At 40.0% G+C, this 27,695-nt stretch overlaps 2 protein-coding genes across 2 annotated transcripts in view; one reads left to right on the top strand and one right to left on the bottom strand.

Annotated features, from left to right (window-relative positions):
- Positions 1–8,716, top strand: part of slc7a10a (solute carrier family 7 member 10a) — a 30,231-nt gene extending 21,515 nt beyond the window's left edge. Inside the window, exons 4-11 of the mRNA XM_042484249.1 lie at positions 1,366–1,491; positions 2,508–2,661; positions 2,899–3,022; positions 3,800–3,903; positions 4,089–4,185; positions 4,292–4,441; positions 6,645–6,822; positions 6,941–8,716. Of these exons, the coding sequence (XP_042340183.1) occupies positions 1,366–1,491; positions 2,508–2,661; positions 2,899–3,022; positions 3,800–3,903; positions 4,089–4,185; positions 4,292–4,441; positions 6,645–6,822; positions 6,941–7,041 (1,034 nt within the window). The 3' untranslated portion in view covers positions 7,042–8,716. The remainder of the gene's footprint in view (positions 1–1,365; positions 1,492–2,507; positions 2,662–2,898; positions 3,023–3,799; positions 3,904–4,088; positions 4,186–4,291; positions 4,442–6,644; positions 6,823–6,940) is intronic.
- Positions 8,717–14,207: 5,491 nt separating this feature from the next.
- Positions 14,208–27,521, bottom strand: lrp3 (low density lipoprotein receptor-related protein 3). The gene is given in 8 exon segments (XM_042489222.1): positions 14,208–15,631; positions 16,098–16,230; positions 17,022–17,494; positions 18,022–18,638; positions 19,852–20,057; positions 20,140–20,278; positions 27,330–27,413; positions 27,416–27,521. Coding segments are annotated over 8 exon segments (2,598 nt in total). The 5' UTR covers positions 27,483–27,521; the 3' UTR covers positions 14,208–14,752.
- Positions 27,522–27,695: the final 174 nt, after the last annotated feature.

A 27,695-nucleotide genomic window follows, 5' to 3' on the forward strand; every position in this document is an offset into this window, starting at 1 on the left:
AGCGTGAAAGTCAAGAGCACTCACTCCGCAGGAAAATGTGGGGACATATTGGTCCCCACACTGCACAGAAAAAAAAAAGACTGCTCGACTTGGAGCAGTCTCAGCTGACTGAGGTCTCTGACTGATGATTCGAATCTCTGACTTTCACAGGGCAGCCCAAGTCTATATAGTATATTTGTGACATCACAACTTCATGGAAATCTTTATGGCTTGTTTAAAGTTACAGTTTCTGAATATGATGGATTGAGCATTTAGATACTTAACAGTATTCATACAGCACCTATACCTGACTTTTAGTAGAAATACGTACATGAAAATCTGACTTTTTATAAGATGGAACCTTTAAAAAGACAGAACAACATACATTTAATATCTTTCATTATTTTTTTTTTAATATTTTGCTTTCTCTACTTTTTATGTCACATAAAATACTCCTCTTGCTGCATAACATACCAAACATACCTAACCCTATCTGATAGCATCCACCTACAGAATAGGCTGGGCTGATCTTGATGTTTCCTTGTGGGAAGCGACAAGGTCAGAATTGAGATGTCAAATTTTAATGCTGTATATATATTCTACATTTACAGCTGAGTTGTCTGACTGAATCACACTCAAAGTACACTGTTTTTCAAACTCAAATATGTAGTATAATGTATAGTGTAATGTAAGATTGCAAACCTTTGAGACTTAAAAGAAGAAAAGTACAACACAAAAGTCTTGTTTACTCTCTCTGTCTTTCCATCTCTGCTGTTCACCCGACTCACACTTCCTACTGCGTTACGTCTTACTTGCAAGCCTGCACTTGAGTTTGAGGGCAACTGGAGAGCCACTTGCACTTGTTCGGACTGGCTCACTTGGAATTTGGCCAGCCCTTGTATTGGTGGCACTCGCAAACACGCAAACTGAGGGTCAGTGTGAGGGTCAGTGGGCAAAGGGAGCAGGGGCATACACCCACACACAAAGACACTCTATACTAGGAGGAAACAGGAAGTAGGAAGTGTTAAATTCCATGGACTTCTGTCTGTTTTGAAAGGAAAAATGTTTTCTTTCTTTTACCTCTGTGTGCTGATGAGAGCAATGTGGAGTGTGAGAACGAACAGACTTTAAGCTTTAACCTATTTATGAAAGATGCTGCAGAATGCATGTAGTCCACTAATCAAGCTAGGTTATAGTTTTATTTCATAAAAGTGTATTTATTTCTTTTGATATTAGGAGAGGAAATTAATATAGTAGGGGTGATACTAATGTGTTACACTGGGCTGTAAGAAGCCTTGCATTTATAAGCCAAAGCCTGTCAGAAAGGTGACGCTTTCAAATGATTTATAGTATCTGCATGTACGTATGTGTTGTGTGTTTCTGCAGTATTCCTGACCTGGGTGAACTGCTCCAGTGTGCGCTGGGCGACAAGGATCCAGGATGTTTTCACTGTCGGAAAACTCCTCGCTCTGGTACTCATCATAGTGGTAGGACTCATCCAGATCTGTAGAGGTAAATACACACGTACATTCTGGTGAGAATTATGCTGGAATTAAGTATGTATGTCGAGATACAATTCATTGACTGATTGTTTGATCACTGATTTGATTTTATCTTTGGGGACAACTGTTGAAATAACAAATACTGACAAAGCTAAGAAAAACTGTGTATAAAAGAACAGAGGAAATTAAGTAGACCACCTACATTTTCAAGGACAGGATAATGACAGAGTTTAGCATTAGGGTCATGTGAAAAGTAATGGCAGTTGAACTCACTGACACAGGAAGTGTATACAATTTACATTAATTAAATAAATCTCATAAAAATATTAAAATGGTCAAACTGTGATCAATTTAAACTCCAGTAAGTATAGCCCGAGTGTTGCTGTTGTTGTGTGAATATTTAGAATGAATCTGTGTGCAGGATGACACATTCAGCGAAATGAAAAACAACCAAGTAAAACACAGTTAAAAGGCGTAGTGGAGGTTTATCTCCAAATATCTATATATCAGTCAACAGATGTATCAATATATCAGCTTTTTTTTGGCTGGCTGCAACAAAGAAATCATCTGTACAAACAGTATTTGCAGAGTAGACTTTATGTTTAAAGATTATTAAAATGTTGATAAACCTTTAAAAACTTTGTGTAGTATTTTGGTTTGTTTGTAATGAGGTCATCCGGGGAAAAAGCTGCTGCTGCTGCCAGACTGTAAATTCTGTCACAGCAGATTATCATGTATTGACAGTGCTGACCCCTAGTGCACATAATGGGACATACCACTAAAGTTCTTCAAGTGGAAACAATAGTGACAAATGAAAAAACACATTTAGAGAGTACCAATAAGTAATAATATGGCGACCAACTAGTGAAAAAAATACTCAAGATGTTGTAGTCCAGTGTAAACCATTAGGAACACTTTTTTGAACTGTTAAAAACCATTAAACCAATGGAGAAATTAAACTATGGATTTTTTTAAAGGATCTCATCACTGTTTTATTCACACCTCCCTTCCTCCCACCTTCTCTAGGTCACTATGATGCCCTGCGGCCCAGTGTGGCCTTTGAATTCAGCGCGGACCCCTCAGTGGGACAGATAGCACTGGCCTTCCTTCAGGCCTCCTTCGCCTACAGCGGCTGGAATTTCCTCAACTATGTCACAGAGGAGGTTGTGGAGCCACGCAAGTACGGCACACGCACCTAGATAGTATTCCATACCTCTACAGTTTTTCATATAAACAACAGTAGACACAATATTTGTCTAAATGGCGACACTTGCACCTATGATGTGCAGCTCAGGCCCTTAATTAAATACTGCATTATTGGTTTGGGTCATGTTTTCACATCTGATCAGTGCTCTGTAAAACACTAGAAGACCAACATTTTAATTATTGCCATTACTTATATCATTATTTTTATTAGGAACCTGCCCCGTGCCATCTACATTTCCATTCCACTGGTGACCCTTGTCTACACTATGACCAACATTGCCTACTTCTCCTCCATGACCCCTGAGGAGCTGCTGGCATCCAACGCTGTGGCAGTGGTGAGCAGCTCTCCATCTCCATGATTGTATATTTTTTTAAATAGGAGCTTATTTACTGTTTAACAAGACACAAGAGTGAGTCTCAGCTGTCTGAAGTCTACTGAAGCCAAGAATCCGAGCATGAGACAGACCTTAACCAAATAATCAGTCACTGTGATTACATTTTTTTTAAGTGTGAAAGAGTCATGAGTTCAGTTTGTGACTACTTTCCTTTGACTGATTTAAATTAAATAAGCAGTATCTTGGGATATTAAAATACAAACTGGTCATTATTAGAATTCTTAAATTAAAAAAATTACCAAAAGAGACTACAAACAAGTTTTATATGTGAAGCAATGGTCTGAGATAGCTATGCAGGGTGTTCAACATGCGTATTGATGCATATTGCATCTTTCAGTGAAATTAGCCAATGAATGCATCACTATTAAGGAGAGAAAAAAGACAGAAAAGTATTTTCTTAAAAGCTAGGGGAAAATGCCTCTGGGGAAAAGAAAAACAGCAAATTATCATCATTACATATTGAAAAATTATGTCACAGCATTTTTAGGCAATTTCCTTGTGTTTTAGTTCATTTGTTTTGTTTTTACTAGTTTTCTTGTGCTTTTTTTTTACTAATTTCTTGCTTTTTGGGCAATATCTGCTTTTGTTGCTTATTGCCATCTTCGCATGTTTTGAAAGAAATCACACCTCTTTGCTCAGGTTTTACAGGGTTAATCAATAAGTCAATCACTCAGTCAAAGTCAAAAATCTGACCTATCAGATGTTCTGTTGTTCCAGACATTTGGGGAAAAGCTGCTGGGCATGTTTTCCTGGGTGATGCCGATCTCTGTTGCACTGTCAACCTTTGGAGGAATCAACGGATATCTGTTCACCTCCTCCAGGTTAAAAAACACACACACACCCCCCTAGCTTTGTTGCACACTACCAGCCCTCATTTTAATGTTACTTTTATAACTGGCTATTATGTCCTAAAATTAAGAAAAACTGTGTCAGGAGTTACTCCCAACAGTATAGCAAACCTGAACATACACACATTCACATGCATAATGTCTCTGTATATTTTTAGGTTGTGTTTCTCTGGAGCGAGAGAGGGTCACCTGCCTTATCTGCTGGCAATGATCCACCTCAAGAACTGCACTCCGATCCCCGCCCTGCTGGTCTGCGTGAGTGCTACTCTCACAGTTTTGTCCACTTTGTCAAACTTCACAGGGACGCACAACAGAAGGGGTCACACACTGAAATTCTTCTTCTGAACCTTATCTCCCACAGTGCTTTGCCACCATAATCATTCTGTGCATCGGAGAGACACACAACCTGATCAACTATGTATCCTTTATCAACTATCTGTCCTATGGGGTCACCATTGCTGGCCTCCTCTACCTCCGCAAGAAGAGACCCAACCTGGTCAGACCCATCAAGGTACAGAGACCTGACAACCACAGATACATTGCAGAAACTAAATTCAACTTGTTTTATTGAACTGCCTTTTAGTACACATTATTTAAATATAAACTTGTAGCCATCAGTTTACTTCAAATTATCTAACAATGTCCCCTGTTCAGAAACTAATGCAATTGCTCAAAATGTTTGAACTTATGTGTAACTAGGAAATGTTAAAAAATCAAAAAGGTACAAAATAACAGCAGAACACAATGAGGAATAGACCTTTCTCATTTAAAGCAATATACAAGTTACATGACTATAGGGCTTTGGTCACTCATTTATGTATGAACAATTACTGAATTGGCAATAATTAAAATTACACTTGGTGTTATAAAAATCTTGAAGCTAATTTAATTAATTCTCTGAAACCAGAGCAAATTGGTTTCATTTCTTTTTAAAACATGGGGGAAAAGGCAGTGACCAACTTGGCAAGAAATGTACCACAAATTGCAAGAAATTAGTAAAAAGGAGAATTTCCTCAAAATCATCAGTTCTACAAAAGAGGCAAGGATTATTACAAATTTAACCAAAAAATAGAGAAAATTGTACGGAAAAAAATATTATATATATTTATGTATTTATTTATTTGTAATTTTCAGTACTTTCTTGGACATTTTCTTGTTTGTTTTTGTTTCTTCCTTCTTTTTTTGGGGCACTTCTTTTGTTTTCTTGTACTTTTTTTTTTTGCCATGTCTTGTTAAGTTGCTCTTCCCATGAAAGACATGAAACCAATTTGCCATGTTTCAAAGGGTTAAACGGAGGACAAGGACAATATAACTTGAAACAGTTTAAATGTACTTGAATTTAATTTGCTCAATGCTCATGTGTATGCAAAAGGTAGGTCTTCGTGATCATTGTCTACGCAGCATTTAATACCAAATTTAATACAACAACCGACGGGAGAAACGTTAGCATAATTAGGTTTCTCGTTAGCTAGGAGATGCCACTGACAGGTGTACCAGCTGTATACAATTAACGTTAATAATGTGTACGGGCCGAACTAAAAAAACAGAACAAAAACAAACAAAAAAAAAAACTTAGCAGTTGCTTGAAAATATTCAACAAACCTGCTCTACTAGTCAGCAGGATTGGGCTCAAAAAGTAACAGTTGAAACGTTGCTAATTTGGTAATGATGGCACTCTGCTGGCGCCTGTCACGTCATTTTCTTGTTGCGTTTTTATCCGACGCAAACAGAAAGAAAGCCTAATTAGACTTTTACCCACCCGTTAACAGTAACACCCAACACGTAAATATTTGAACTGTTTATTACCTCAGCTGAGCTGCAGCTTTTCCTGTCCCGTCACGTTTCCTCAGCAGTGGAGCCGTCATCTCGGCCGTTAATCAGATGTCAGGTGTGACTCTCAGTTAGGTTGTCATTTGAAGTGGTTGAAGGACGTGGACAATATTCTGGCGCCCCCTAATGTCAGAAAGATCAATTACATGATTTGCGTCTATTTTAATAGACAGAGTAAATGCACTGTTTTTATTTGACAAAAATATTAAACATATACAATATTTTCAATAATTTTGTCTTATACATTTTTATACAGTATATTGTATCAAAAACTGTAATAACATTAATCATTAATGTGCCTTAAATCAAGGAGATGGCAATAGACTTTAGAAAGAGTCAGATTGCCGTCTCTCCTGTTTTTATCAGTGATCAGGTTGCTGAGGTTGTGAAGCAGTGCACGTGTATTCGCACCGATGTCAAGCTGACCGTCGAGTATCAGGTGGACGCTGTGTGCAAAAAAGCTCATTAGTGCGTGCATTTCATTATGTCAATTTGTAGGACATAGAGGCAAAAACACTAATTTGTCCCAAAAGCCAATGGCCTCTTCAATGTCACATGACCATTTCATGTGATATTTTTATTATTGCTATTTTGAAGTAACCTAGTGTGATTTCTTTTTTTGTATTTCTTTTATGTTGTTTTTGTATTTGTTTTTTTAATTAATTAATGTGTGTTTGACACTGCTGACTGCACAACAAATTTCCCCTCTGGGATAATATAGATTTCCTGAATCCTGAAATATGTTTTTTATTTCAGATGGAGGAAATGTAAAAATTCTAATCTCTATTAATAATACATGGCTATTTTGCTAAAGAGGCAAAAAAAGAAAAAAACAGAAAAAGACAAAAATCCTCAGGATTTGTGTGTGTTTTTGTGCTGTGCAGGTGAGCTTGTTGATCCCCATCGCCTACTTGATATTCTGGGCTGTGCTGCTGTGCTTCAGTCTGTACTCTGAACCTGTGGTTTGTGGCCTGGGAATGGTCATCATGCTGACTGGAGTCCCTGTGTACTTTGTGGGCGTTCAGTGGAAAGACAAACCTAAATGGGTCTACAGGGTAGTCGGTGAGTTGCTCTGTGCCACTTTACGGTGCATAATTAAATGCTATTTTTTTTGTAAAATGCATCACTATGTTAGCAGTCCCTGAAATTAAAACTCCTCCTGTTATCTTTGGCTTTGCAGAAAAAGTCACATACGTGGGCCAGAAACTGTGTTACGTGGTGTTTCCTCAGGAAGACCCTTCAGAGACTGAACCCCTCACTGCCTCCAAAGCCACTGACTGAGCAGTGCAGTCAAACCAGGAGTTCTCTTTTTACATCAGCACCTGTACTTCCAGTTTTTGTGTTACAGTTTTTCATGTTGGTCAGTGTTTGGATGGTGAAGAGATGGTTACGTCCATGTTCTCGCAAAGGTGCTGTCTGAATGGGACTGCAACAAAGCTCCACTACAAAAGAAGCAGGTGGTTACTCTTAGGGCATTAGCATGTTAAACCCTAAAGCTGCGGAATATGTTTTTATTCGTTGGTTGGTATTGTTCCTCCATTCTCCCCATCAGTATGTTGTTTGCAATTTCATCTTTATATCATCTTCTCCCTCTACTCACTCATTTTCTGCTTCATTTTCCAAGATACTCTTCTTTTATGACTTTAGCTAGATCTTTGAGCTAATGTGCCTTATGAAATGTGTTTGTTGGTATTGGTTTGTGCGGGTATTTTGATTATGTGATAACTTTTTTGAGGTAAATATGCAAGCAGTTTCTGCACTAAGCAATACTTCTCTATTACTGCTGCTACTTCCAGCTCCATTTTCACTAATTATTCACGACGTTTACTGTGTGTCAACTGTAGATGAGTATTTTTCTGTCAGTATCTCTGCCTAGCTATAGTATCTTTTTCCTTTACACCCCCTGTTCTCTCTGCTCTTATTATATCACCACTGTCTCCTGAGAGATACTGTAGGTGCCTTCATATTGTTATTAGATTCTCTACATGACACTCATCTTTCCCAGCAATATTTACAGCACAGGAGAGACACGAACGAGAATGACGGGGAGTTTGTGGCTGTCAGTTGGACTAATGGCCGCCTCACTCAGAAATGAATAAGCTGCATCTTTAAAACACATGTCGACAGGCTGCTCTGCTTTGGGAATGCCACTGTGAACTCTTTCAAGGTGCTTGACCTGCCAAGACAGTTATTTGATTTCAGATTTCTCACCTCATGTTATGAAACAGTGCTTACTATTAATATGTTGAAAAACATAACCAGAACCCACACAGACATATAGGTGTTTACTTGTGTCCCACTTCCCCAAAGACTTATCATCACTGCAAAGTCCCAAGGCCCACTGACTTTTTATTGATCAACTGACATATTGTGGTACTATTGACATAATATAGTTAAATTGACCTACTATGACTTTCTGTGGTCCTGCTGACTTAAAATATAGACTTATTTTGACCTCTTTAAATACTAAGTTGCCCCCAAATTATTATGATGTACTTAATGGAGTTGTGGTCCCACCAGTGCCAGTATGCTAATTTACTGTGCTCTTGGTGATATTGGTGTTTACATGTATTTAAGTAACCTCTTATCGCACTTGTGTATGAGCTGTCTATGAAGGTTTGGGACAGAGGCCTTTTTTAACATGATGTAAACCAGTATGAATTCGGTCCTTCTCCAGGCCAGCAGATTTGCCCCTACATCTAATCCACTAAGAGACTCACACTTCAGACAACGCCGCATTCAGGCGTTTTTAGCACGGTTGAGATCTGTAAATACTTTGTAAAGAAAAAAAAACTGTTATAAATGCGCCAGGGACTCTATAAAGATCACATTCCTCAGACATGTTGTGATACATTTGCATACTGTAAAATTGATGGGCGCACTTCTGTGTTTTGTAAAGAGTGTGAAGTTGTACAAGAATAACAATGTCATTACTTATTAAATATAGCGACCTCTACAATGCATCTTCTTTGTTTTTGATAATATAATTGGGTGTTGTGTCCTAAAAAGCATCCCCTGACTTTTCATTTAGCACCACCATCAGGCCAAAAAAGGTCATTTCAGCTGTATGTTTGTTTTTGGTGCCAAGTGGCTAAACATGCTGTCACACTAAATGACGATGGTTAACATTGTAAATAGGTTAGCACTGCCACTGTGAACATTTTGACATTATTATGACATACTAGCAGTTTGCGAAATAGCACTTTTGTTCATGTGCATACAGCCAAAGAGAGCCGCTAGCATGGTTGTAGACTCATCACAAATTTGACATATGACATAGGGCAGGAGAAAATCAAATATTTTTGACCAAATACCTCAAGATCAATATTGCAAAGACAGTGTAGAGTTGGCTATTGGCACTTTCACAAAATATTTTCACAGTAAAAGAACAGCTTGAACAGTCTGGTGAGTTCAGAAAATCACATCACTATAATGCAGCCTTTAAACAAGCAACACTAATGATATTATGATATCCAAATGTAAGATGATAGTGTGGCATATCACAGTATCAATATAAAAGATATATTGCCCAGCCATATAATGACTGCAAAATAAATTACTGACTAAATATTGTGAATAAATGGCTGGCCATAAACTACCACTAATATGGTGGTAGTAGTGGAGAGTGGGGTCCGTTGGAACATTTTTCTATCAACATGGAATTTATTTAAAAGTGGGTCTTATTCAGTTAGGGAAAGCCTTTATCTTATTTTTGTCTACTTTTTGTTAATTTGTTATAGGCAGGAATAAGAAATACTGTCTCAGGGAGAGCACGCACACACACACACACACACACACTTCTCTGCAGGCTAACATTAACAATTCAGACAGCTAATTTTAGCATGAACTGATAGACCTTAAAATTTGTTTTCCAGTGATGCTTTTTTGTATGTGTAAAAAAAATATGGTGAAAGGAAAATCATTTTAAAAAGATAACAACAAAAAACTGACTTACACCCTGAAGACTTTAAAACGGAGTAAAATGTGAGGAATAGTCAGATGATCTCCACTTTGATGTTGAAATATAGCATAGGCATAGATGCTCTCTACCTTGCTAAAAAAAATAATGGTTCCAACTGACCCCGCTCTCCCCTACTACTGGCAGTGTAGGGGAAAGTGTTGTATTATTTCAATCAAAAAAAGAAAACAATATGGCACAGATTACGTACTCTGAAATAATTCAGTAAATGATAAAGAGCTTAAAGTTTATTAATTGCAGGCACAGGAAAACAATGACTAATCAGCAGAAGGCTGTTTAGGGTACTGATCAGCAAACCCTAAGACGCCATGGTGGCATTTCTCTTTCAGCACAAAATATACAAATTTAGTTCTCAAAATAAGAGAAATGCTTTCATACAAACACAGTATACGCTGACTTCAGCCTTTGACGGGGAAGAAGCTTCAAAATCAAACAGCAAGGAGAGGGTAAGCCATTCTTAGAAAACCTGGTTCAGTAGTACTTTACTCTCCAGTGGCCCCCTCCAGTGTATTTACCTGTGTTAACCCACTGAAAAGTCAAGTTGTTTCTCACTGATTGTATCATATTGGAAAAGTTTTAATATTTTACATTATAGTAAAGAAATGCAAAGGAGAACTGACAGAGCAGTTTAGAAGGTATTGATGTGGCTTCTGCCCAGCAGTTTATCACAACTTAAAACTAGAATGAAGTCTCTCAGTTGTATGCATCTGCCCACCAGTCAAGTTGCAGTTACAGTTTACATCTATATCTGTGAAAACATGGATGCTTCACACACATTTTGCCCATAGCAGCACAGAAGATCTCTACAAACAGCAGTTTCAAGGTGAACACCCAAGATTAGCGTCACTAATTCAGTATCTGTTCCTGAGATATGATCATGAGTAATGGCCAGAGAAGTTGCAGAACATTATGAGGACTTTATCATTACATCCTATTAAACATTTGTGTGACATAATGTCATAATTAGAATATGAATTCTCAAGCTATGGCCAAAAACATGAGGTCACATTGATTCTGACCTTTGAGCGCCACATTCTTATCAGTTCATTCTTGAATCCAAGTGGACGTTTGTGCCAAATTTGAGGAAACTCCCTCAAGGCCTTTTTTAGATATCATGCTCAGGAGAATTAGGAAAAACAAGGTCACAGTGACCTCACAAAAATCAAATGTGTTCATTCTTGAGTGCAGGTGGACTTTTTTGCCAAATTTGAAGCAATTACCTCCTGAGATATCAGTTCACGAGAATAGGGCTTATGTACAGACAGACAACTGGAAAACATAATGCATCGAGCCACGGCTTTCGCTGGCTATATAAAAATGAGTAAAACCCAGAATAAAGAACAGAAACACTTGATCTTGCCTGGCAAAACAATAATTTTAACTACATAAGCAGTTAACATGACACTGCAGTTTGAAAAACATCAAAGCAATGAATTTCACCAAGGCTGTTAGGGATTAGCATTTCAATCAACAGGTAAATACACTGGAATATTATATTTTCTTTTCCCTGACTCTCCTGCCATAATAATCCCAGAGATTCCTGATGCAGTAGTGCACTATAACTTCAGAGCAGTCAGTTGTACCAATCACAAGTCATAAATCTGTGTCCTGACACATAAACAAATCTCTTCAAACATGTAAACCACAACTGTCGGCTATCAAACTGCCTGTGATATTTACAACAGCAAGGAAAAACCATTAAGGCATTTTAACACACTTCTGTACATCACAAAGCAAGGAAGGAAATACATTCTGCAGATGTGATTTTTTTCTAAACTAACTTTAAGTCAAATGAGGACGGACAGCTTTGAACTTAAATAACAAGGTACAAGGAAGAAAAGAGCATATAAAAATGTAGAGCTTAGGATAAGTAAACTGATTTGAAATGGAATCAGAGCAGATCATTTGGCGGGAAATGCTTGTGGGGACATCTCAAATGGCACGGAACATGTAGCAGCTGTTTATGAGAAAACTTCTATAAGAAGGAAAGATGTATTTAGTACAGAATCCTAACAAATCAACCAGCATTTCGTTTCTAGTCATTTCTCTTTCTGTTCAGTGTCAATATCCTGCAGTAAAAGAGGGAGAAATCCATAGATTTCAAGAAAAACGAAGTTGATACATTCTTAAGAGGTCCAACAGTAATTAGTAAAAGGTCACCAGGGTCACCGAGGAGAGACAAGCAATACAAAAAAAAAATCGGAGACACAGGCGAATAATCAAGTTCAAATTTTGCCAAGGCAGGGGAGAGATATAAAGTAGGACTAGTACAGGTCTCCACTGAAGACTGAAAAATAGAGGCCTTTGTTTTAACATCCTGTCATAGAAAATTCCTCAGCATAGATACAAATTTCTGATGAAAAAAAAACAGCAGTCCTGGCGTCTGCAGTTAGCAGCACTGCAGAGGTACGGCTCCACAAACAATCAATATTCTGAAGTGAAGCTTCTCTTCCCGACATTTCCTGAACATTCATGTGAAATCTTCGCTGCACTGAACAGAAATCGGAGCAGACACAGCAGTGCTCATTCAAGTGAGGAAAGGCTTCACTGGGAGGACAGTTTGGGTTTGATTTGAGGAAGACGGGAGGCTGAGCAGAGTTTGGGGCATTTTTACTTGGACTCACTGCATCACTTTCCATCCAAGTTTAGCTTTTTAAAACTGATGATGTATAAAGTTAAATATGCTGAACTGAAAAAGCGAATTGACACAACTTCTGAAATATAAGGAAAAGGTTATTCATGTTTAACAGGGGTTACTAAAGTATAACTGAGGAAGAAGAGCACTGGAAACATACAGCATATGTTTATAAATACAAAGTTTTGGCATGATTGAAGCGCTGAATAATTCAGTGACAATGCACTGTTAAAGGAATAGTTTGACACTTTGGAGGAAAAGTTTGACATTTGCTCTTTGGCTAAGAGTTACATGAAAAGATTGATACCACTCTCAGATATCTTGATTAACAAGGCTACAGCTAGCAGCAGGTTAGCATAGCTTAGCACAAAGACTGGAAACAGGTGGTAACAGCTAACCTTGCTGGGTGTGAAGCTACAAAACCTCTGTAGCTCACTCACTACCTTCAGAGTCAGGCTGTTTCCCCTGTTATTAGCCTTTGTGCTGAGCTAGGCTAAGCTATGCTAAGCTAGGCTAAGCTAACTGGCTAGTGGGTGTAGCCTTATACTATACAGAGAGATCTGAGAGGGGTATTGATCTTCTCATTTAAAGGCCCAGACACACCAAACTGACATCACAGAACTAGCAGCAACTAAAGCTGTTGCCTCGCCTCTTGTCACCAAATGTTGCATTTTAACACATCACAAAGACTACAGCCCACAGCTAAGCGCATACCTTCTGCACATGCACGAGAGGAAATTAACTCTCAATACCAGCAGGCAGCGGCAGTCAGCTTTCATCATTCAAAAAGTGAAGAAACTGGACGACCACCTGATGAATTGAAAATGCTAATTAGCCAGTTAGCAAATTAGCAACACAACCTGATGTTAAAAAAAAATCATATTTACAGTGCGCTAGCAAACAATAACACAAACAATTATGAGTTTCTGCTAAAGAGCCTGATAGACAAAAAAAAAAGATCTTACTTAATGTCACAGGTTTGTTTTTATCTCAGCCCATTTTCTTTCTCTTCTCGTGCTGAATTGAACTATCAATCAGAGTGATTTCATTCATTCACAGGCTCGGCTGCTGATTCTACATGCTGAATCGGCAGAATAAAAGCTGACAAGGGCCGACGCCGCAAAAACTAGGGTGTCAGACGCTCACTGATGGCCCCGACAATGACCAACGGCCAACTGTCAGCTTGGTATCAGGGCCCTAACTCTCCATCAGAAAACTAATATTTCATTTTATTTCCCAAAATGTCAAACTTGTATGGATCAAAATTGGGTTTAAAAAGTAGGTCTGGTGATGTATTATATATTTCTATGTTGGCAAATTCCATGAAAAAACCAAAACCAACAATTTATTAATCCTACTAACAAATACTGTGTGAGTAGCCTGATATACAGTATATTCCTCTGCGCCATTGAGCTACACTTTTGTGACAAAACTATTAAAAATAAATCAGTGAGCCACACTTTTGCACTGGGTGACAGTGTTGGTTTTATTGTGACTCCATCCCACACACACTATCCTGCTGCCACAAGTACTTACCAAGCCAAATGTGTATTAATCCACAGCTGAAAATAGTCCCCCACAAATGCACTACTTGTTACTGTTTGAGTAATGTTTCATGAAAACTCCAGTACCTTGTTGTTTTATAAAAATATTATGTGAGGTCAAAAAGTACTGAGAAAAGAACATAAACATATTGGTTTTGGCCTTTTCACATGATTTGTTTCCAATATCAAAAACATGAAATATCACCAACTTAATCCTTTAAAATGACACCTTAACCATCTATAAATGTCATATAATAATAATAACACCACCTCATACAATATAGTGGGAATAAGAACGACAAGGGGATCATTTATCTGGTAAATTCATATAGGATCACTTAACAGGCTTTTATGGTTCACAGTATCTAGCGGTGCATAATGGCTCTGGGTTAACGACACAAAGGCTGCTTTGGCGTTGTAGGAACATGATGCCATTATTGTATTGGTACTGATGGCCAGAACTGAGTTGATTTGAAACTGAGTTGAAACAGTGAAACGGGGGCGTCTGTTTGTATTTAATTTTGGGAGTCAACATGAAGCTCCTATCTGACAGAGATTTACTGTACAACACAGACCATTAGCACTACCAACGCTGGTTTTATTCATCTTAGCAAAATGCTGCATGTGCATCATTTTGTGCATATGCACTCATAGACTTAAATGGACATGAGCGAATTATATTCTACTTAACTTTCTCCATGCGGTGGGCTGACGTACAAGTCTTAGACCTCTGGATCTGGTTGGGACACATTTCAAGGACACTTTAGCAGAGCAGATATTGCTGACGTCAGGTCTCAATGGAGCGAGGGGACAGAGTGTATTTTCCTAAACTCCTCAGCATGGCGTTGTCCCCCTCCCTGAATCTCCACCCTCATCACCGCTGAATCTGCAGAGCCTGCTCTTGCCCTCCCTCCTCCTCTCCTCCCTCCTCCTCTCCTCCCTGCTTCTTATTTCCCTGCTTGGCACTTCCACATTAAAATGGCTGTTTCTGTCCTCTGCTTTCACCGAGGAAGACGAGGGCTCTGGAGGTGACATCACCTCCAGCCCCTCTGGGTAAAGGGGGCTTGTTGGTGTCTGGGAGCTACTGGGGAACACAGGGGGTGAGATCGGGGACAAAGGCCCCAAGGGGGAGTAACGTCTCAAGGAAACACCCTTTAGATTAACAGCCAGCTCCAGAACCAGTTTCCTTGATGCCCGGGGGGGGCACAGGGGTGCAGAGTCTTCCTGGGGGGAGGGAGGGGCCCCGCTATGGGCAGAAGAGTCACTCTGAACAGGGGTGGAGGGATCTGACTGTGGGGCCCTGCTGCTCTCCCTGCTGACAGGTGACAGGTCCTCGTCCTCTGGACTGTCCACTGACTGTGACGAGAGCGGCGATGCGGGGCTCTCTGGCGTGCAGGACTGTGTGTCCATGGCCGCCGAGCAGAAAGAGCCCGGAGCTGCATCCGCCTCATCCCCAAGTCCAGCTCCAGGCCTGACCCTTGATTGGGGCCCCGGCCCACCCACAGTTCTGTAGCTGTGGAGCCCCAGTGTGATCTGTGTGGGTCCTGGGGAGTCAAGCAGGGGGGCGTGGCCTCTGGTTCGCCCTCCACTGTGGAAAAGGCGATTCCACAAATGCCCCAGACGTCGACGAGAGGAGGAGGTGGTGGAGCGCCGTGTCGAGTGGCGTCTGATCTGTCTGCGCATCGCCAGCCGCAGGTTCTGTAACACGGAGGCCTGGAGGAGGGAAAGGGCGGACAGCGAGGGAGACACAGAGAAACTAAAATTCTGTTTCTATCTATCAAGTACAGAGCCAGCAGCAACTACCAGGGCTGAAAGATGAAGCCAGTGTGGAAGTGCCAAAAACTGCTGCTCCTTTGATGGCCACTTGAGTCTGGCTCCAAAGCAAATCAATCCCCATAGACCACCATGCTAAAATGGCCAACTGGAACCCAGTGCTACAGTACATGAAAGACCAATAGTCCACCTCTTCAGGTCCCACTCCTCATTTTTCTACATTTCAGTTTTTTCTTTGTGTGATTACCAAATATTGGTTTGGCTCAGTCAGGAGATTCTGTATTTACTGAAACAGAAATTGAATCTGCAAAGACATGTTGACTGCCGTTGTCTGCTTTAATATTGCAAAAAATTGTTGGTCCCACCAATAAGTTTTAGAGTGTATTAGTGTGTGTGAATGCAGTACCTGTGTGGGGTTGTACACTGGGAAATCCTCCACTGGAGGGATGAGGCCCTGGGCGATTAACTGACCATATGAAGGGGGAGCCTCTCTTTGAACAAACTCGGCCTCCATGCGAGTCATCTGAGTCTCAAACGCTCTGCACGGGAGAGAAAAGGAGGACAGAAGACGGACCGAAGAAAAGAGAAAGAATTTAGGTGATGTAGATGGAGCATGAGCAAGTTTAAGGTGATAAACCCTTTTAAACCTGGATCAACATAAATTTTCTTGCGCTACATTTAGATGCCCTTCACAAGTAAGTAAACTTTTGACCACTGAGCAAAATGAAAATGAAATGTCCCACAAATTGCAAGAAATTAGTAGATTCAGAATTTTTTATTTTAAAAAAGGTAGGAAAACTTTCTGAGATCTATAATTATTTAATTAATTGATTAATTAAATATTATCCTTTTTTATTTTTTACTTTTACCAACTTCTTATATTTTTTAAATGTTTTTTCCCACGTATTTTTTTCATTTATTATTTAATTTGTCCTGTGTGTGTGTGTTTGTTTTTGTTTTTTTGAGGGGTTTCTTGCTAATTTATGGGTCATTTCTTCTTGAGTTTGTCATTGCCTTTTTTCATATGCTTTTTAAAGTAATCAAACCAGTATTCCCTGGTTCAAAGGGTTTAGAAACATTCTGAATTCAAAAGAAACCCGGGGCATCTGCACCATCAACAGCAATCAGATGCAATAACAGGCTGTGTGACAATGTGCTTTTGGACCCACATGCAGGAGATAAAACGTGTTACTATGGTGATAGATTTATTCAGAATCAAAGATTAATAAATCAAAGGGATGAAATAAACAAGCACATAACATGCAAAAGTAGCATAAGCAGGGGAGCAGTGATAAATGCTGGATACAGGAACAGATGGACGTGTGCCCACCTGTACTCTCTGCTCCTGAGGGAGTGGAGTTTGAGCGCACAGCCGAGGGCAATGACGAGCAGGAGGCTGCAGACCAGACTGCCGATCAGTGCGGCCGTGATCACTTTCCTGGGCACCGCCGCCAGGCAGTCCCTCTCATCGCTCCCGTCCAAGCAGTCCTCCTGGCCGTCACACCGCCACGTTTCAAAGATGCACAGGTTCGTCCCACAGTGGAAGTTTCCAGGCTGGCAGTCATAGCAGTTCTTCTCGTCCGACCCATCCGGGCACCTCTTCTGGTTGTTGCAGCGCTCAGACGCCGGGTAGCACACTCCAGTGCCGCCCTCACAGGGGAACTCACCGACTGGGCACATTGGGCAGGCCTCCTCGTCGCGGCCAGATGGACAGTGCCAGTATCCGTCACAGCGTTGGCGTTCAGAGTAGCAGCCCTGATCGCTGCCACAGGGACGCTCGCCAGGGAAGCAGTAACCTTTGACCTGAGTGGGCGGAGGAGAAATGCATCACTGTCTAGACAGCGAGAGGACGACGTGTTTGATCGATTGTGCTCTCTGCAGCAACAGAACAGCTACTCTGTCTTCAAAACAAATTAATCAGACAAGTGTAGATACTTAGAGAAGCTGGAAATGGTGAAAGGAACCCAAAAGACGATGTTTCAAACATTCAGTATGACTCAGAGATAAAGAGGAAATAGAAACCTAACCCCTTAAAACCTGGAACAGCATCAGATTTCTACTGCTGCCAGCTTTTCTACTTATTTTTCTACTTATTTTTCTGTTTTTGCCATGTTGTAAGTAATCTTCTTGTAACACCTAACTTGTAACTTCTTCCCATGTTTTGAATAAAAATCAAGCCAATTTATTCAGGTTCAAAGGGTTAGAGAAGAAGGGTTTAAACTATAACTTGTGAGAGACGGATGTGAATGATGGGTCTGGAAATGGTTGGGTGAAGTTTTCAAAAAAAAACAACCCAAAAAACAGGATGCATTATTCCCAGTCTGTAGTACCTGGTATGTGGCGTTAAAGCCATGTCCGGGGCTATGAGGCTGGGCCATGTACAAAACACTCATCTGACCCCGACTTGACTCCAGCAGTGCCGGCCGCCTGTTGTTGTGATAGGACAGCACCTGTAGGAGGTGTTCTGCACGCTGCAGCAGGCCATCGTACACATGCAAAGAGTCTCCGGGCCCCAGCTGCAGGTCCAGCTGCAGCACGATGGGCTTGGGGTCCTGGGTGTCTAGAGACCACGAACACCTCAGCTCTGTCGCTGCGCTCCTGTTGGCCCGGAAAAAATCTGGGGACGCAAAGGAGCCGTAGAAGTTCCCCAGACGTTTGCCGCAGGTGGTGTCGGGGCAGCCCAGCTCGTCGGTGCCATCGTGACAGTCACGGGCTCCATTGCAGCGCAGGGCGGCGGGCAGACAGCGGGTGGACTGGGCCTCGGTGCAGGGGAGGGATCCGAAAGGGCAGAGGCCGGGCCGGGCCTCGGTGGGAGGGGGGGAGCAGCTGCGTTCGTCCGTGGCATCGCCACACTCATCCTGACCGTTGCACTTCCAGGAGCGAGGAAGACACTTCCCATTCCCACACAGGAACTCATCTGACTGACAGCTGCTCTGACCCAAATGTCCTGCAAAGACAAGAAAAGGACAGATGCAACACAAATGGACATGTTGGCATTTAAACTGAAGGCAACAATGAAACACACAATTAATAGTGAACTCCATAATACACATTGTAAACAGTCTTTTGTGACATCGCTTCCTAACACACACAGTTTGTCTACCCAGCTAGCAGAGAACGTTCCCACGACATTGGCTAACCTTACTTATAAGTTGCAGTAATGTTTTTAAGTTTAATCAAAAACCGTTTTAAGGATGTTTATCATTTCAAATAATGTCCCTATAAAGGTTAAATGCTGACTAAGAGGTAACGTTTTCACTGCAACATTCTGAGGATGTTTTGTTGATGTTGAGACGTGACAGTAATAGAATGTTAATAGAAAATATTCTTCCTTTGTTCTCATGTAACATTGTATAAACGTTTTATAAAAAGCAACATTTAGTACATGTTAGTGAGGACTGAGATTACAGACCATTTTTAAAATGAAAATGTAATGTGATGTAAGCATTACAAATAATAACAAAATGAAATAATAAAAAAGTTTTTTTTTTTGTTTATAGAGAATGTTACCCTAAATTTAAGAAGAACATTCTAGTATGTAAAAGAAAACTTGCCACTGAAAATGTTGCTAAAACATTGCATTGATTGCATTGTACCGTTTGCAGATCATTTTAGAACCAAAAATTGCTGGCTGGGTTGTTATCATAGACCTTAAAACTGGTCTGAACTGCAAAATAATGACAATTTTAATAATGCAATTAAAAATGCAATTAATTGAGGTTAACTACTGAAAATCAGCTATTGATCAAGAAACTTGTGAGAATTGATTTACCTTGTTAATATGGACTTTGAAACTTTTAAAATACAAAATAATGTAACTTAAACATGATTAAAAATCTGATTAATAGCAATTAAACTATTGGAATTCAGCAGGTAATCAATATTTTTTAAAATTATTATTTATTGACAGCCCTAGTGACACACTTCTATGTCATATAAAGTGTTTTATACATTATTTAAACACTGCTATTTAGAAAATATGGCATTGTAAACCATCAACTCAAAGCTCTGCTAATTTCTGTGTCATCTTTACTGAAAATTTAATCATGCAAATAAGATGACCTATATTTGACACATAAATCACAAATGTGAATTCAGTTAGGTTACACATTGGACAGAAGATGTCCTCCGCGGTGGAGTTTATAGATCCATGGTTTTACCTCTGATGTAGGAGAGGCGGAAGCCCTGCGCCTGCCCGGAGCTGTTGGCCTGAGAGTGGAAATAGAGCCACACGCGCCCCCTGGTGGAGATGAAGGGCGGAGGCAGCATGGAGCCACACAGCCTGGAGTCTCCGCTCCTCGTGGGAGTCAGCAGGAGCCAGTCTCCCAAACAACCTCCTGACTCCGCCACATCAAAGTTTCGGAAACTAGAGCAGAGGATGGATGCTTTCAGGTGTTTCCTCCACAACACAAATCAGATGTACTGAGTGAAAGCGTGACGGGCTCTACCTGATGGTGATGACCTCTCCCTGACCTCCCTGGATGTGCCAGCTGCAGTTAACTCCAGGCGGGTAGTTTAGAGGCCACGAGGGGCTGTAGATCACACCCCTCCGCTCCGTGTGGACCTCCACGCGCTCACTGCAGCCTGCTGGGAGCCACACAGAGATGTCTGAGGTTTTTAGTGGATGTTTCTGTGTCAACAACATAAAAACAGACCTCGAGGAACATTTAAGTCAGTATGAATAAACAGACAGCAAGTGAAGAAGTAACAAAAGTAATTCAATGAATTCTGTTTTTGTTGTTAGTCTGTAGTTGCGGCTCGGTTTGTAATTACCATCTTGTTTATTATAGTGTGCGGTCCCCTATGTTTGATCGGCTCCTCTCCAGATGATGTTGCCTTTCCTCGAGGTGAAGATTGTGATTGGAGCAGTGTTACATCAGCCTCTTCCAATCAACGACCGCTGTGCCTGTTGTTACTGTCCTTAGTGTCTTCCTTTGTTAAAATGACTCCTCTCTTGGTTATATTTATTTCTTTGTGTTAAACACCAATCGTGAGCCCTTTCCTTTGTGGTTTTGCCTCACAATTTGTTTGTCACCATAATCCTAATTTTCTTTGTTAATAAATTACTTTTTTTCCCACTGACAATCTGTCTCATCTTCTTTTATATGACACATAAAGTAAACAACTGTATGTTTGATGGATAAGACTGTCGATCTTTCTGTGAATCCCACTATAAGACCAAAACCAACAATGTCCAACTCTCAATACTACTTCCTTAACATTCTGCTAGGAATTTAGCATTACGCTGCGAGAAGATAACCATTAAAAAGAATTGCAATTTTTTTACTTTACAAAAACTATCGGAATTGACAGTGGCATAGCCTACGTAACATTCATATTACATTCTTCTGCACACATTGGAAAATAATGATATGGACAGACAGTAGGGTGACATTGGCAGTCAAGCAATGGCTTTTGTTGGGGCACGGCAACACCACTGTGACAACTGAATACCCCCAAAATATATAGTTATTACTGCCTTGCTTAAACAAGAGTAAATAGCGTGTCTCTTTGGGACTGTTTTAAGCTGTGGTTCAAAATATACTTGGTCGCTAGTGAGTACTTGTGGCTGGACAATGGTGTATGTGGAAATGAGTCAACACATCAGTGGACAACAATGCAGCTCATATTATGCTTTGCAATAGCTACACAGAATACACTTGTCACAATGACCAATTCATTTTTGGTTCAGGTCTTTTCAAGGGATTTGAGTCTAAGACATGGCTTGTAACAGTAAGAATGAACATATTACATCCAAGTTGAGTGTCTCACTAAGTATTTACAAAAATCTGAGTGAAAACAAATATCAGAACTAACAGAAAACCAAGTTGAAAACAGCTCATTTTGAGGATAACATAGTGGTGAAGAATTGAGTCCTAAAACGCAGAAATCCGTTAGCCTTTTAGCATGTCCGGTTCCCTCATGTTTAAGTCTATGGGTTTTTTGAATGGTTTTTCGGTAAAACGCCTTAAATAAGGTCTGTGGTTTACACAGGCTAAAGATATTTAGACGTTTTGTTCTGCAACATAAAATACGTCCACTTAAACACGATTTTTGAACTGTTAAGGTTTTACTCGTCTTAAAAAAGGTGGTTGCTAACGAGTGGCTAAATGGGACTATAGTGTGTGTCAGGGACGTTAGACGTCATCACAGCAGACAGAGAAACTCATTAAACCCACTTGTCCGCCTTTACAGCTTTACCGAGTCACACTCGAACTTGTAGATTTATCTGTTTAGAATATTTTTCAATCATGTTTTATCGTGTTTTTACAGTGTTTGTAGTTGTGATGTTTAAGTTGTGTGACCACGATGTAGTTTGTGTATAGCCTAACAATAGCTTTTCGCTTGTGGCAATTTCATTTATGCTTCAAAACACACAAAAATTGTGTTCATCTGTGAAGATTATCATGCCAAACAAAATGTGTAAATCTCATAAACTTGTATTCATCAGAGAGCTTATTTTTTGGCGATAAAGGCAAATCCCATTCAAAAATCCAATAAGGTTTTTGACAAGGGAACCGGTGCGATGCCAACTTCCTGGTTGGCCTACAAGAGTAAGTCATCCCTTCACCACTCTATAGCATTTCTCCAGACTGTGTGGGTGTGGCAGATCACGTTTTCATTGACACCTCCTTGTATCCCACCTTTGTCAACCTTTGTTGAGTTGGTGTGGTACAGCTCTATCTGCTCCGGTCCTCTGACTCTGGGTACGTTTGTAAATCCAATCTGCCGCTCTACACTAAGCACTGCTCTGGATAACCCAATGGTACATTCCAACAGCGCTCTGAGTTTACAAGCGGTCCAGTGTGTGCCAGAGTGCGCTCCGACACTCAGAGTGCTTCCGAATGCACCCTATTGAAAGGGCCGATGAGGGATTTCAATTTGGCATGTTAAATTAGTATCAACTGACATCTGGTTTTGGTTTCATCCATATTTATCCATATTATGTGATATGGATCAGGGCCCATATCAAAACAGCTTCAGGAAACTGTGAAAAAACTAAAATGACAATATTTCAAATTTGTATTGAGGCTAATGACTGATAATTTTTCAGCTTTTTACTATGCGTGTAAGATCCTAAATTATATAAAAAGAAAGTTTTGGGTGATTTGGCTTCCCAGAGGCTTATACAAAAAGAAAAATCTAGATCACAGCTAGACTTTGCATACTACCGCACAGCATCTTTAAACATGTGACCTTTCTCTCACTGAGTACTTTATATAAGTGTGATGCACCCTTATCATCTTCAGTTCTTAAGAGGGAAACTACACTACTTTGCCCGAGAGAGATACGGCCTGTTCCTTTATTCATGATGAACTACGAATTATGCATGCTCAGCAGGAACCATACTGCTACTGCCAGAACTGGGAAACACACACACAAACACACACACACACACACACACACACACACACACACACACATTCCTTCATTCAAACTCCTGTGCACAATTTGTCAGTGCCTTACCATGCCAGTACCAGGAGCAGAAACACTTTATAGGACATTAACACATTGCTGCAGCACTCAACAATAAATGCATTCAATTTTAATCAGTGCAGAGACCTTAAAACAATGCCTTGACAAGACAAATGACCTTAGTGCCTTTCGGGGGAGCTCTGTGCTGATCACATGGGGGCTAAAACAGAAGCAGCAGCAGTCAAACTGGCAGCCAAGGCAACAACATCGCCTGCTGCCATCGCACCATTGCTCCTGGGAACAGCACGCGCTGCTAGGTGGCCGAGAGGATCAACAGGAACGACACAGACCTCTATAGAGTGCAGGCAGTGGGTGCGATTGTTTTATAATAGATAAAAGCATCAGGATTTCTAAAGAGTTTGTGAGTTAAACTGTGCCGTTAATCTCAATGGGAAGGATTTTATCTGCTTTCATATACTGAGAACAAGAATAAAGAGCTGCTGTGTTTAATCATCTCATTACTGCTTAATGCCACAGTGGCAAAGACACACGTGTAAGAAGAGGCTGTATAACAAGCCCGTTGATTAAACAGGGCCACAGAGACAGAACATCAGCGGCTCTGCTTAACAATGATTAGCCAACACGGTCACACAGCACAGAGTCCGCTCACTTGTGCTGAGTGTGTGTGTTTGTTTCAGGCTTTATTGATGAATCAGTTAAGTCAGCAGAGTCAACGAAGGGGGCGGGAGGAGAAATCGTTTAGAGCTCAGTGATGGATATCGACTACGCCGACACGGCTACCTTAGCACACATAAATACACACAGATGAAACTGGACTGGACCAAACAGCCTGGAAAGTGGAGCTGCACAATGTGGCTGTTTGGCGCAACGAGTTTATAATCACAGTTTGACTGTTTTTTTATTCTGGCAGATCTTTTAAATTATATTTTTTATGGTTATCAGTACATTTAATGACCATACTGTGTGACTGCTGCTTCCTCTGACCTCAAATTTCCCCTCGGGGATCAATAAAGTGTTTCTGATTCTGATTCTGAAACTCAAAGTTTGTAAAGTAACCCAATGGAGGCAAAATGGAGTATTGTATTGGTTGAGGTACTGAGTTTCGTTTTTGCCAAGCTTATGCACAAATTATAATGATGTTAACGTTGGCCTGCTTTGCTGCAGACTTGTAAAGATATTTAATATCTGATCACAGCAAGAGAGATAAAATGCCATTTTTTTCTCCCTATAGTAGCCTCAAAAGACCAGAATCCACTGCAGCATTTTTCCTAACTTAAGATCTAATGCAATAAGTTCAACTGCCAACAAGTTCATGAAAATAGTCAAAAGAGATTTAATTGAATGTAATTAGTTTTTCTGATTTCTGATATGTTTTATAACATTCAGTAGTGAAACTATTCATTTTTTTGACTAAAGTAAAGTCAAGCTGCAACTATAGGCTATCATTGTTAATTCATCTGTTGATTATTTTCTCAGTTAATGAATTAGTTATTTGTAGGTATGTGCAATGTGGATTGTTTTCAACCGATACCAATAACCAATAATAACCTGATTTCTCATGGCCGATAACCTATTCAGTAAATGATAATATCACATTTTTTCATTTTAAAATGAAGTTTATTTGGTTTATAAAATGTCAGAAAGCGGTGAAACTATGCAGATTACTGTTTCCATAAGCCAAAAACGACGTCCTCATGTTTTTTTGGTCTACAACCCAAAAAACTGTCTATGAGGAGTACAGAAACCAGAAATATTACTATTAAAAAGCTTGAATCAGAGAATTTAGACATTTGTTTCTAAATAGTTATCTAAATAATTCAAAATGATTAATCAATTATCAAATTAGTTGGCAATTAATTTAATCGCAGACATTTAAGAAGTACTACAAGTAAAAATGAACTACAATGACAAAAGTTAAGGTACTCATGCAGAAAATGCCCCCTGTACTACATAGGACTGTGACATAATACTAAAAGATCACTCAAATCTTAAAGGGAAACTACACCCATTTTCAAAATTCATATATTTTATACCTTTGGTCTAATACAGTCAAAAAATATCAGTAAACATAACCAACACTTACCCAAATACAAAAATTAGAGTGCTAAAACTCAAATTTTTGATGTCATAGAGTATAAAGTCTGGAGCTGCTCCACAGACAATGAATGGCCAAAGATGTTCTGTATGAGGATGTATATGAGTATATGTATATGAGTATATGTGTGTATGTTTTCTGTTTCAAAACTGAGAACACTGCAATAGAAAAAGCTCATTTGTGTATAAAAAAAAGAAAACAGGGGGAGCTCCAGACTTTGTGGTATCACAAGCTTCAAACTTTTTTTTTTTCCATTTCTGCCTCTGAGAGAGTAATTCGTGTTCACAAGTATTTATTGAACTCTCCTTGAACATGGGATTAACATATTGGATTTCTTAATTTTGGGTGGTGTTCCTATTTACACCCAAAAGCAACTAGGAAATATATCTGTAAATAGAGTGCTCCAGGGACGATGTTTATCTGTAGGTGGACGCTGAAACTAGCATCACCCTGGTTCCCTCATCAAAAAGCCTATTGGATTTTGCCATTGGATTTTAGATTATTAAAAAAAATGAAGTCCGTGGCAAACAAATGTTTATGATACTTCCATATTTTGTTCAGATAATCTTCACACATTATCACCACTTTTAGTATTTTTTAAGCCAAAATTCAATTGCTAGAAGTAGAAAGCTAATGTTAGGCTACCAACTGCAAACTAAACTACAGTTGTACAAATCAATGTTGCCACCACAACAAAGCTGCAAAGCCGTGTTCAGGGTGATGACGCTCTTTTGCAATTTCTTAGCAACTACCTTTTAAATGCACAGAAAAGCATATAAGCAATAATAAGCAAAATATTCTCTTCAGAAATGTAAATGTAATGTAAAATGAGTATAACTATAAAATTACATATACTACATATACTAGAAAAACTCAAACTTCTACTTAAATAGAGTACACCGAGTGATTTAACCAAGTTTCATTCCACAACTGAAACAGAGTGGAACATTTGGATTAAGTTTTTGTTTTTAGATGTCATTCTGCAGTGTTATAGTAATAATCCCTTCAATTTTTCATCTGCGTTGTTTTCAAAAACAAAGTTTAATCCCTTGGAGCTCTGTAAGTGTTTCTAAAAAAAAAAAGAATTAAAATAAAGAGACACTTGCTTCACTAACACTGACAAACAGGGTGAAAGCTACACACTTCCCAAAAAACCTTTGCAGGTGCTGCATTAAAAATCAAACTAAGGCAAGAGTCAACAATGTCTGACAAAGATCTCTGCAGGAATGCTGCACAATAATTTTTTTTAAAAAAAAACAGCCTGGAGCTTTTAATACAGTGTGTAGATCTTTTGTGTGATTTTTCACTGACACAAACGTGGTTTTCTGCTCCCTCTGCTCTAAAATACTGTGTGTGTGTGTGTGTGTGTGTGTGTGAGAGAGAGAGAGAAAGATTATACTTTGTGTGTGAAAAGGTGCCAAAACAAGTACTGACACGTGTTTGGGATAGTGTGTGTTTGATGGGACGGTGTGTGCAGTTCCCCACACACACACTCTTCTAAAATGTGAAACAGTTTGACCCCTGTTTGTCGCTCTGGCAGCCTCCTGCTTCATCTTCATGCCAACAGAGTGGAGGATATGATAACAGAGAGGAGGAGGGGTGGAGGTGGTGGGGACTGGCTGCAGAGAAGCAGTGATGTAATGCTGATAGCAGCATCACATTTGTGAAAGAGCATCCATGTTTCCACACTAAGCCTGATCATTTAGCCACCACAGATCAATACCAGCTGGGTTTCTGCAGAGGATGATAGGCTCATCTCTTCACTGCATCTGATCACAACAATGAAAACACTTCTGTCTCCATCTGTCACATCACTTTAAGAAAGGGACACAGAGAGAGCAGCAAGCTAAATAACACCCACTCCTATCCGGGTGTGATCAGCTTTATATGAGTGCTCTGCTGCTGTGAATAGTCACAAATGTTAGAAGCTTTCAAACTACAAGACCTCCAATGAGGATAAACAAATATAAAATCACTGAATTTTCCTCATTGCTGAACCTCTTGCACAAAATCACATATTTCCCATCAACAGTGCATTTAAATGAAATGTGTGCCCAGATTTGCATGTAAACATTACAGCAGTGTGGACGCATTGTTGTTCCTCACCTGCACAGAGCAGAGCAGAGCGGAACCACAGCAGCAGTCCGGGCAGCAGCAGCTCCGTCAGCCCCATGCTCCGCCGGGGACTCCTGCTCTTATCTCGGACACTCTCTCCACGGTTTGCTCCACATCTGTGTCCTCCTGCGAGACTCCCCGCATCTGTTTTCAGCCCCGACACACCGAAAGATCCTCACCGTGGAAAAGCATTGTGTCCTTTGCAGCCGTAGCCAAGACACCAGAGTAAAGCTAACTACGAAAAACCGCGCAGCTTCCGGTCAAGGTTTTCAAAATAAAATCCGTATTTAATCATCAACGTGACAATATCTGTAACGCCAAACATCCACAATAAAGACTGCATTTTGAGGTCACGTG

This window comes from Plectropomus leopardus, chromosome 1 (genome assembly GCF_008729295.1).
Source record: "Plectropomus leopardus isolate mb chromosome 1, YSFRI_Pleo_2.0, whole genome shotgun sequence".
Lineage (NCBI taxonomy): Eukaryota > Metazoa > Chordata > Actinopteri > Perciformes > Serranidae > Plectropomus > Plectropomus leopardus.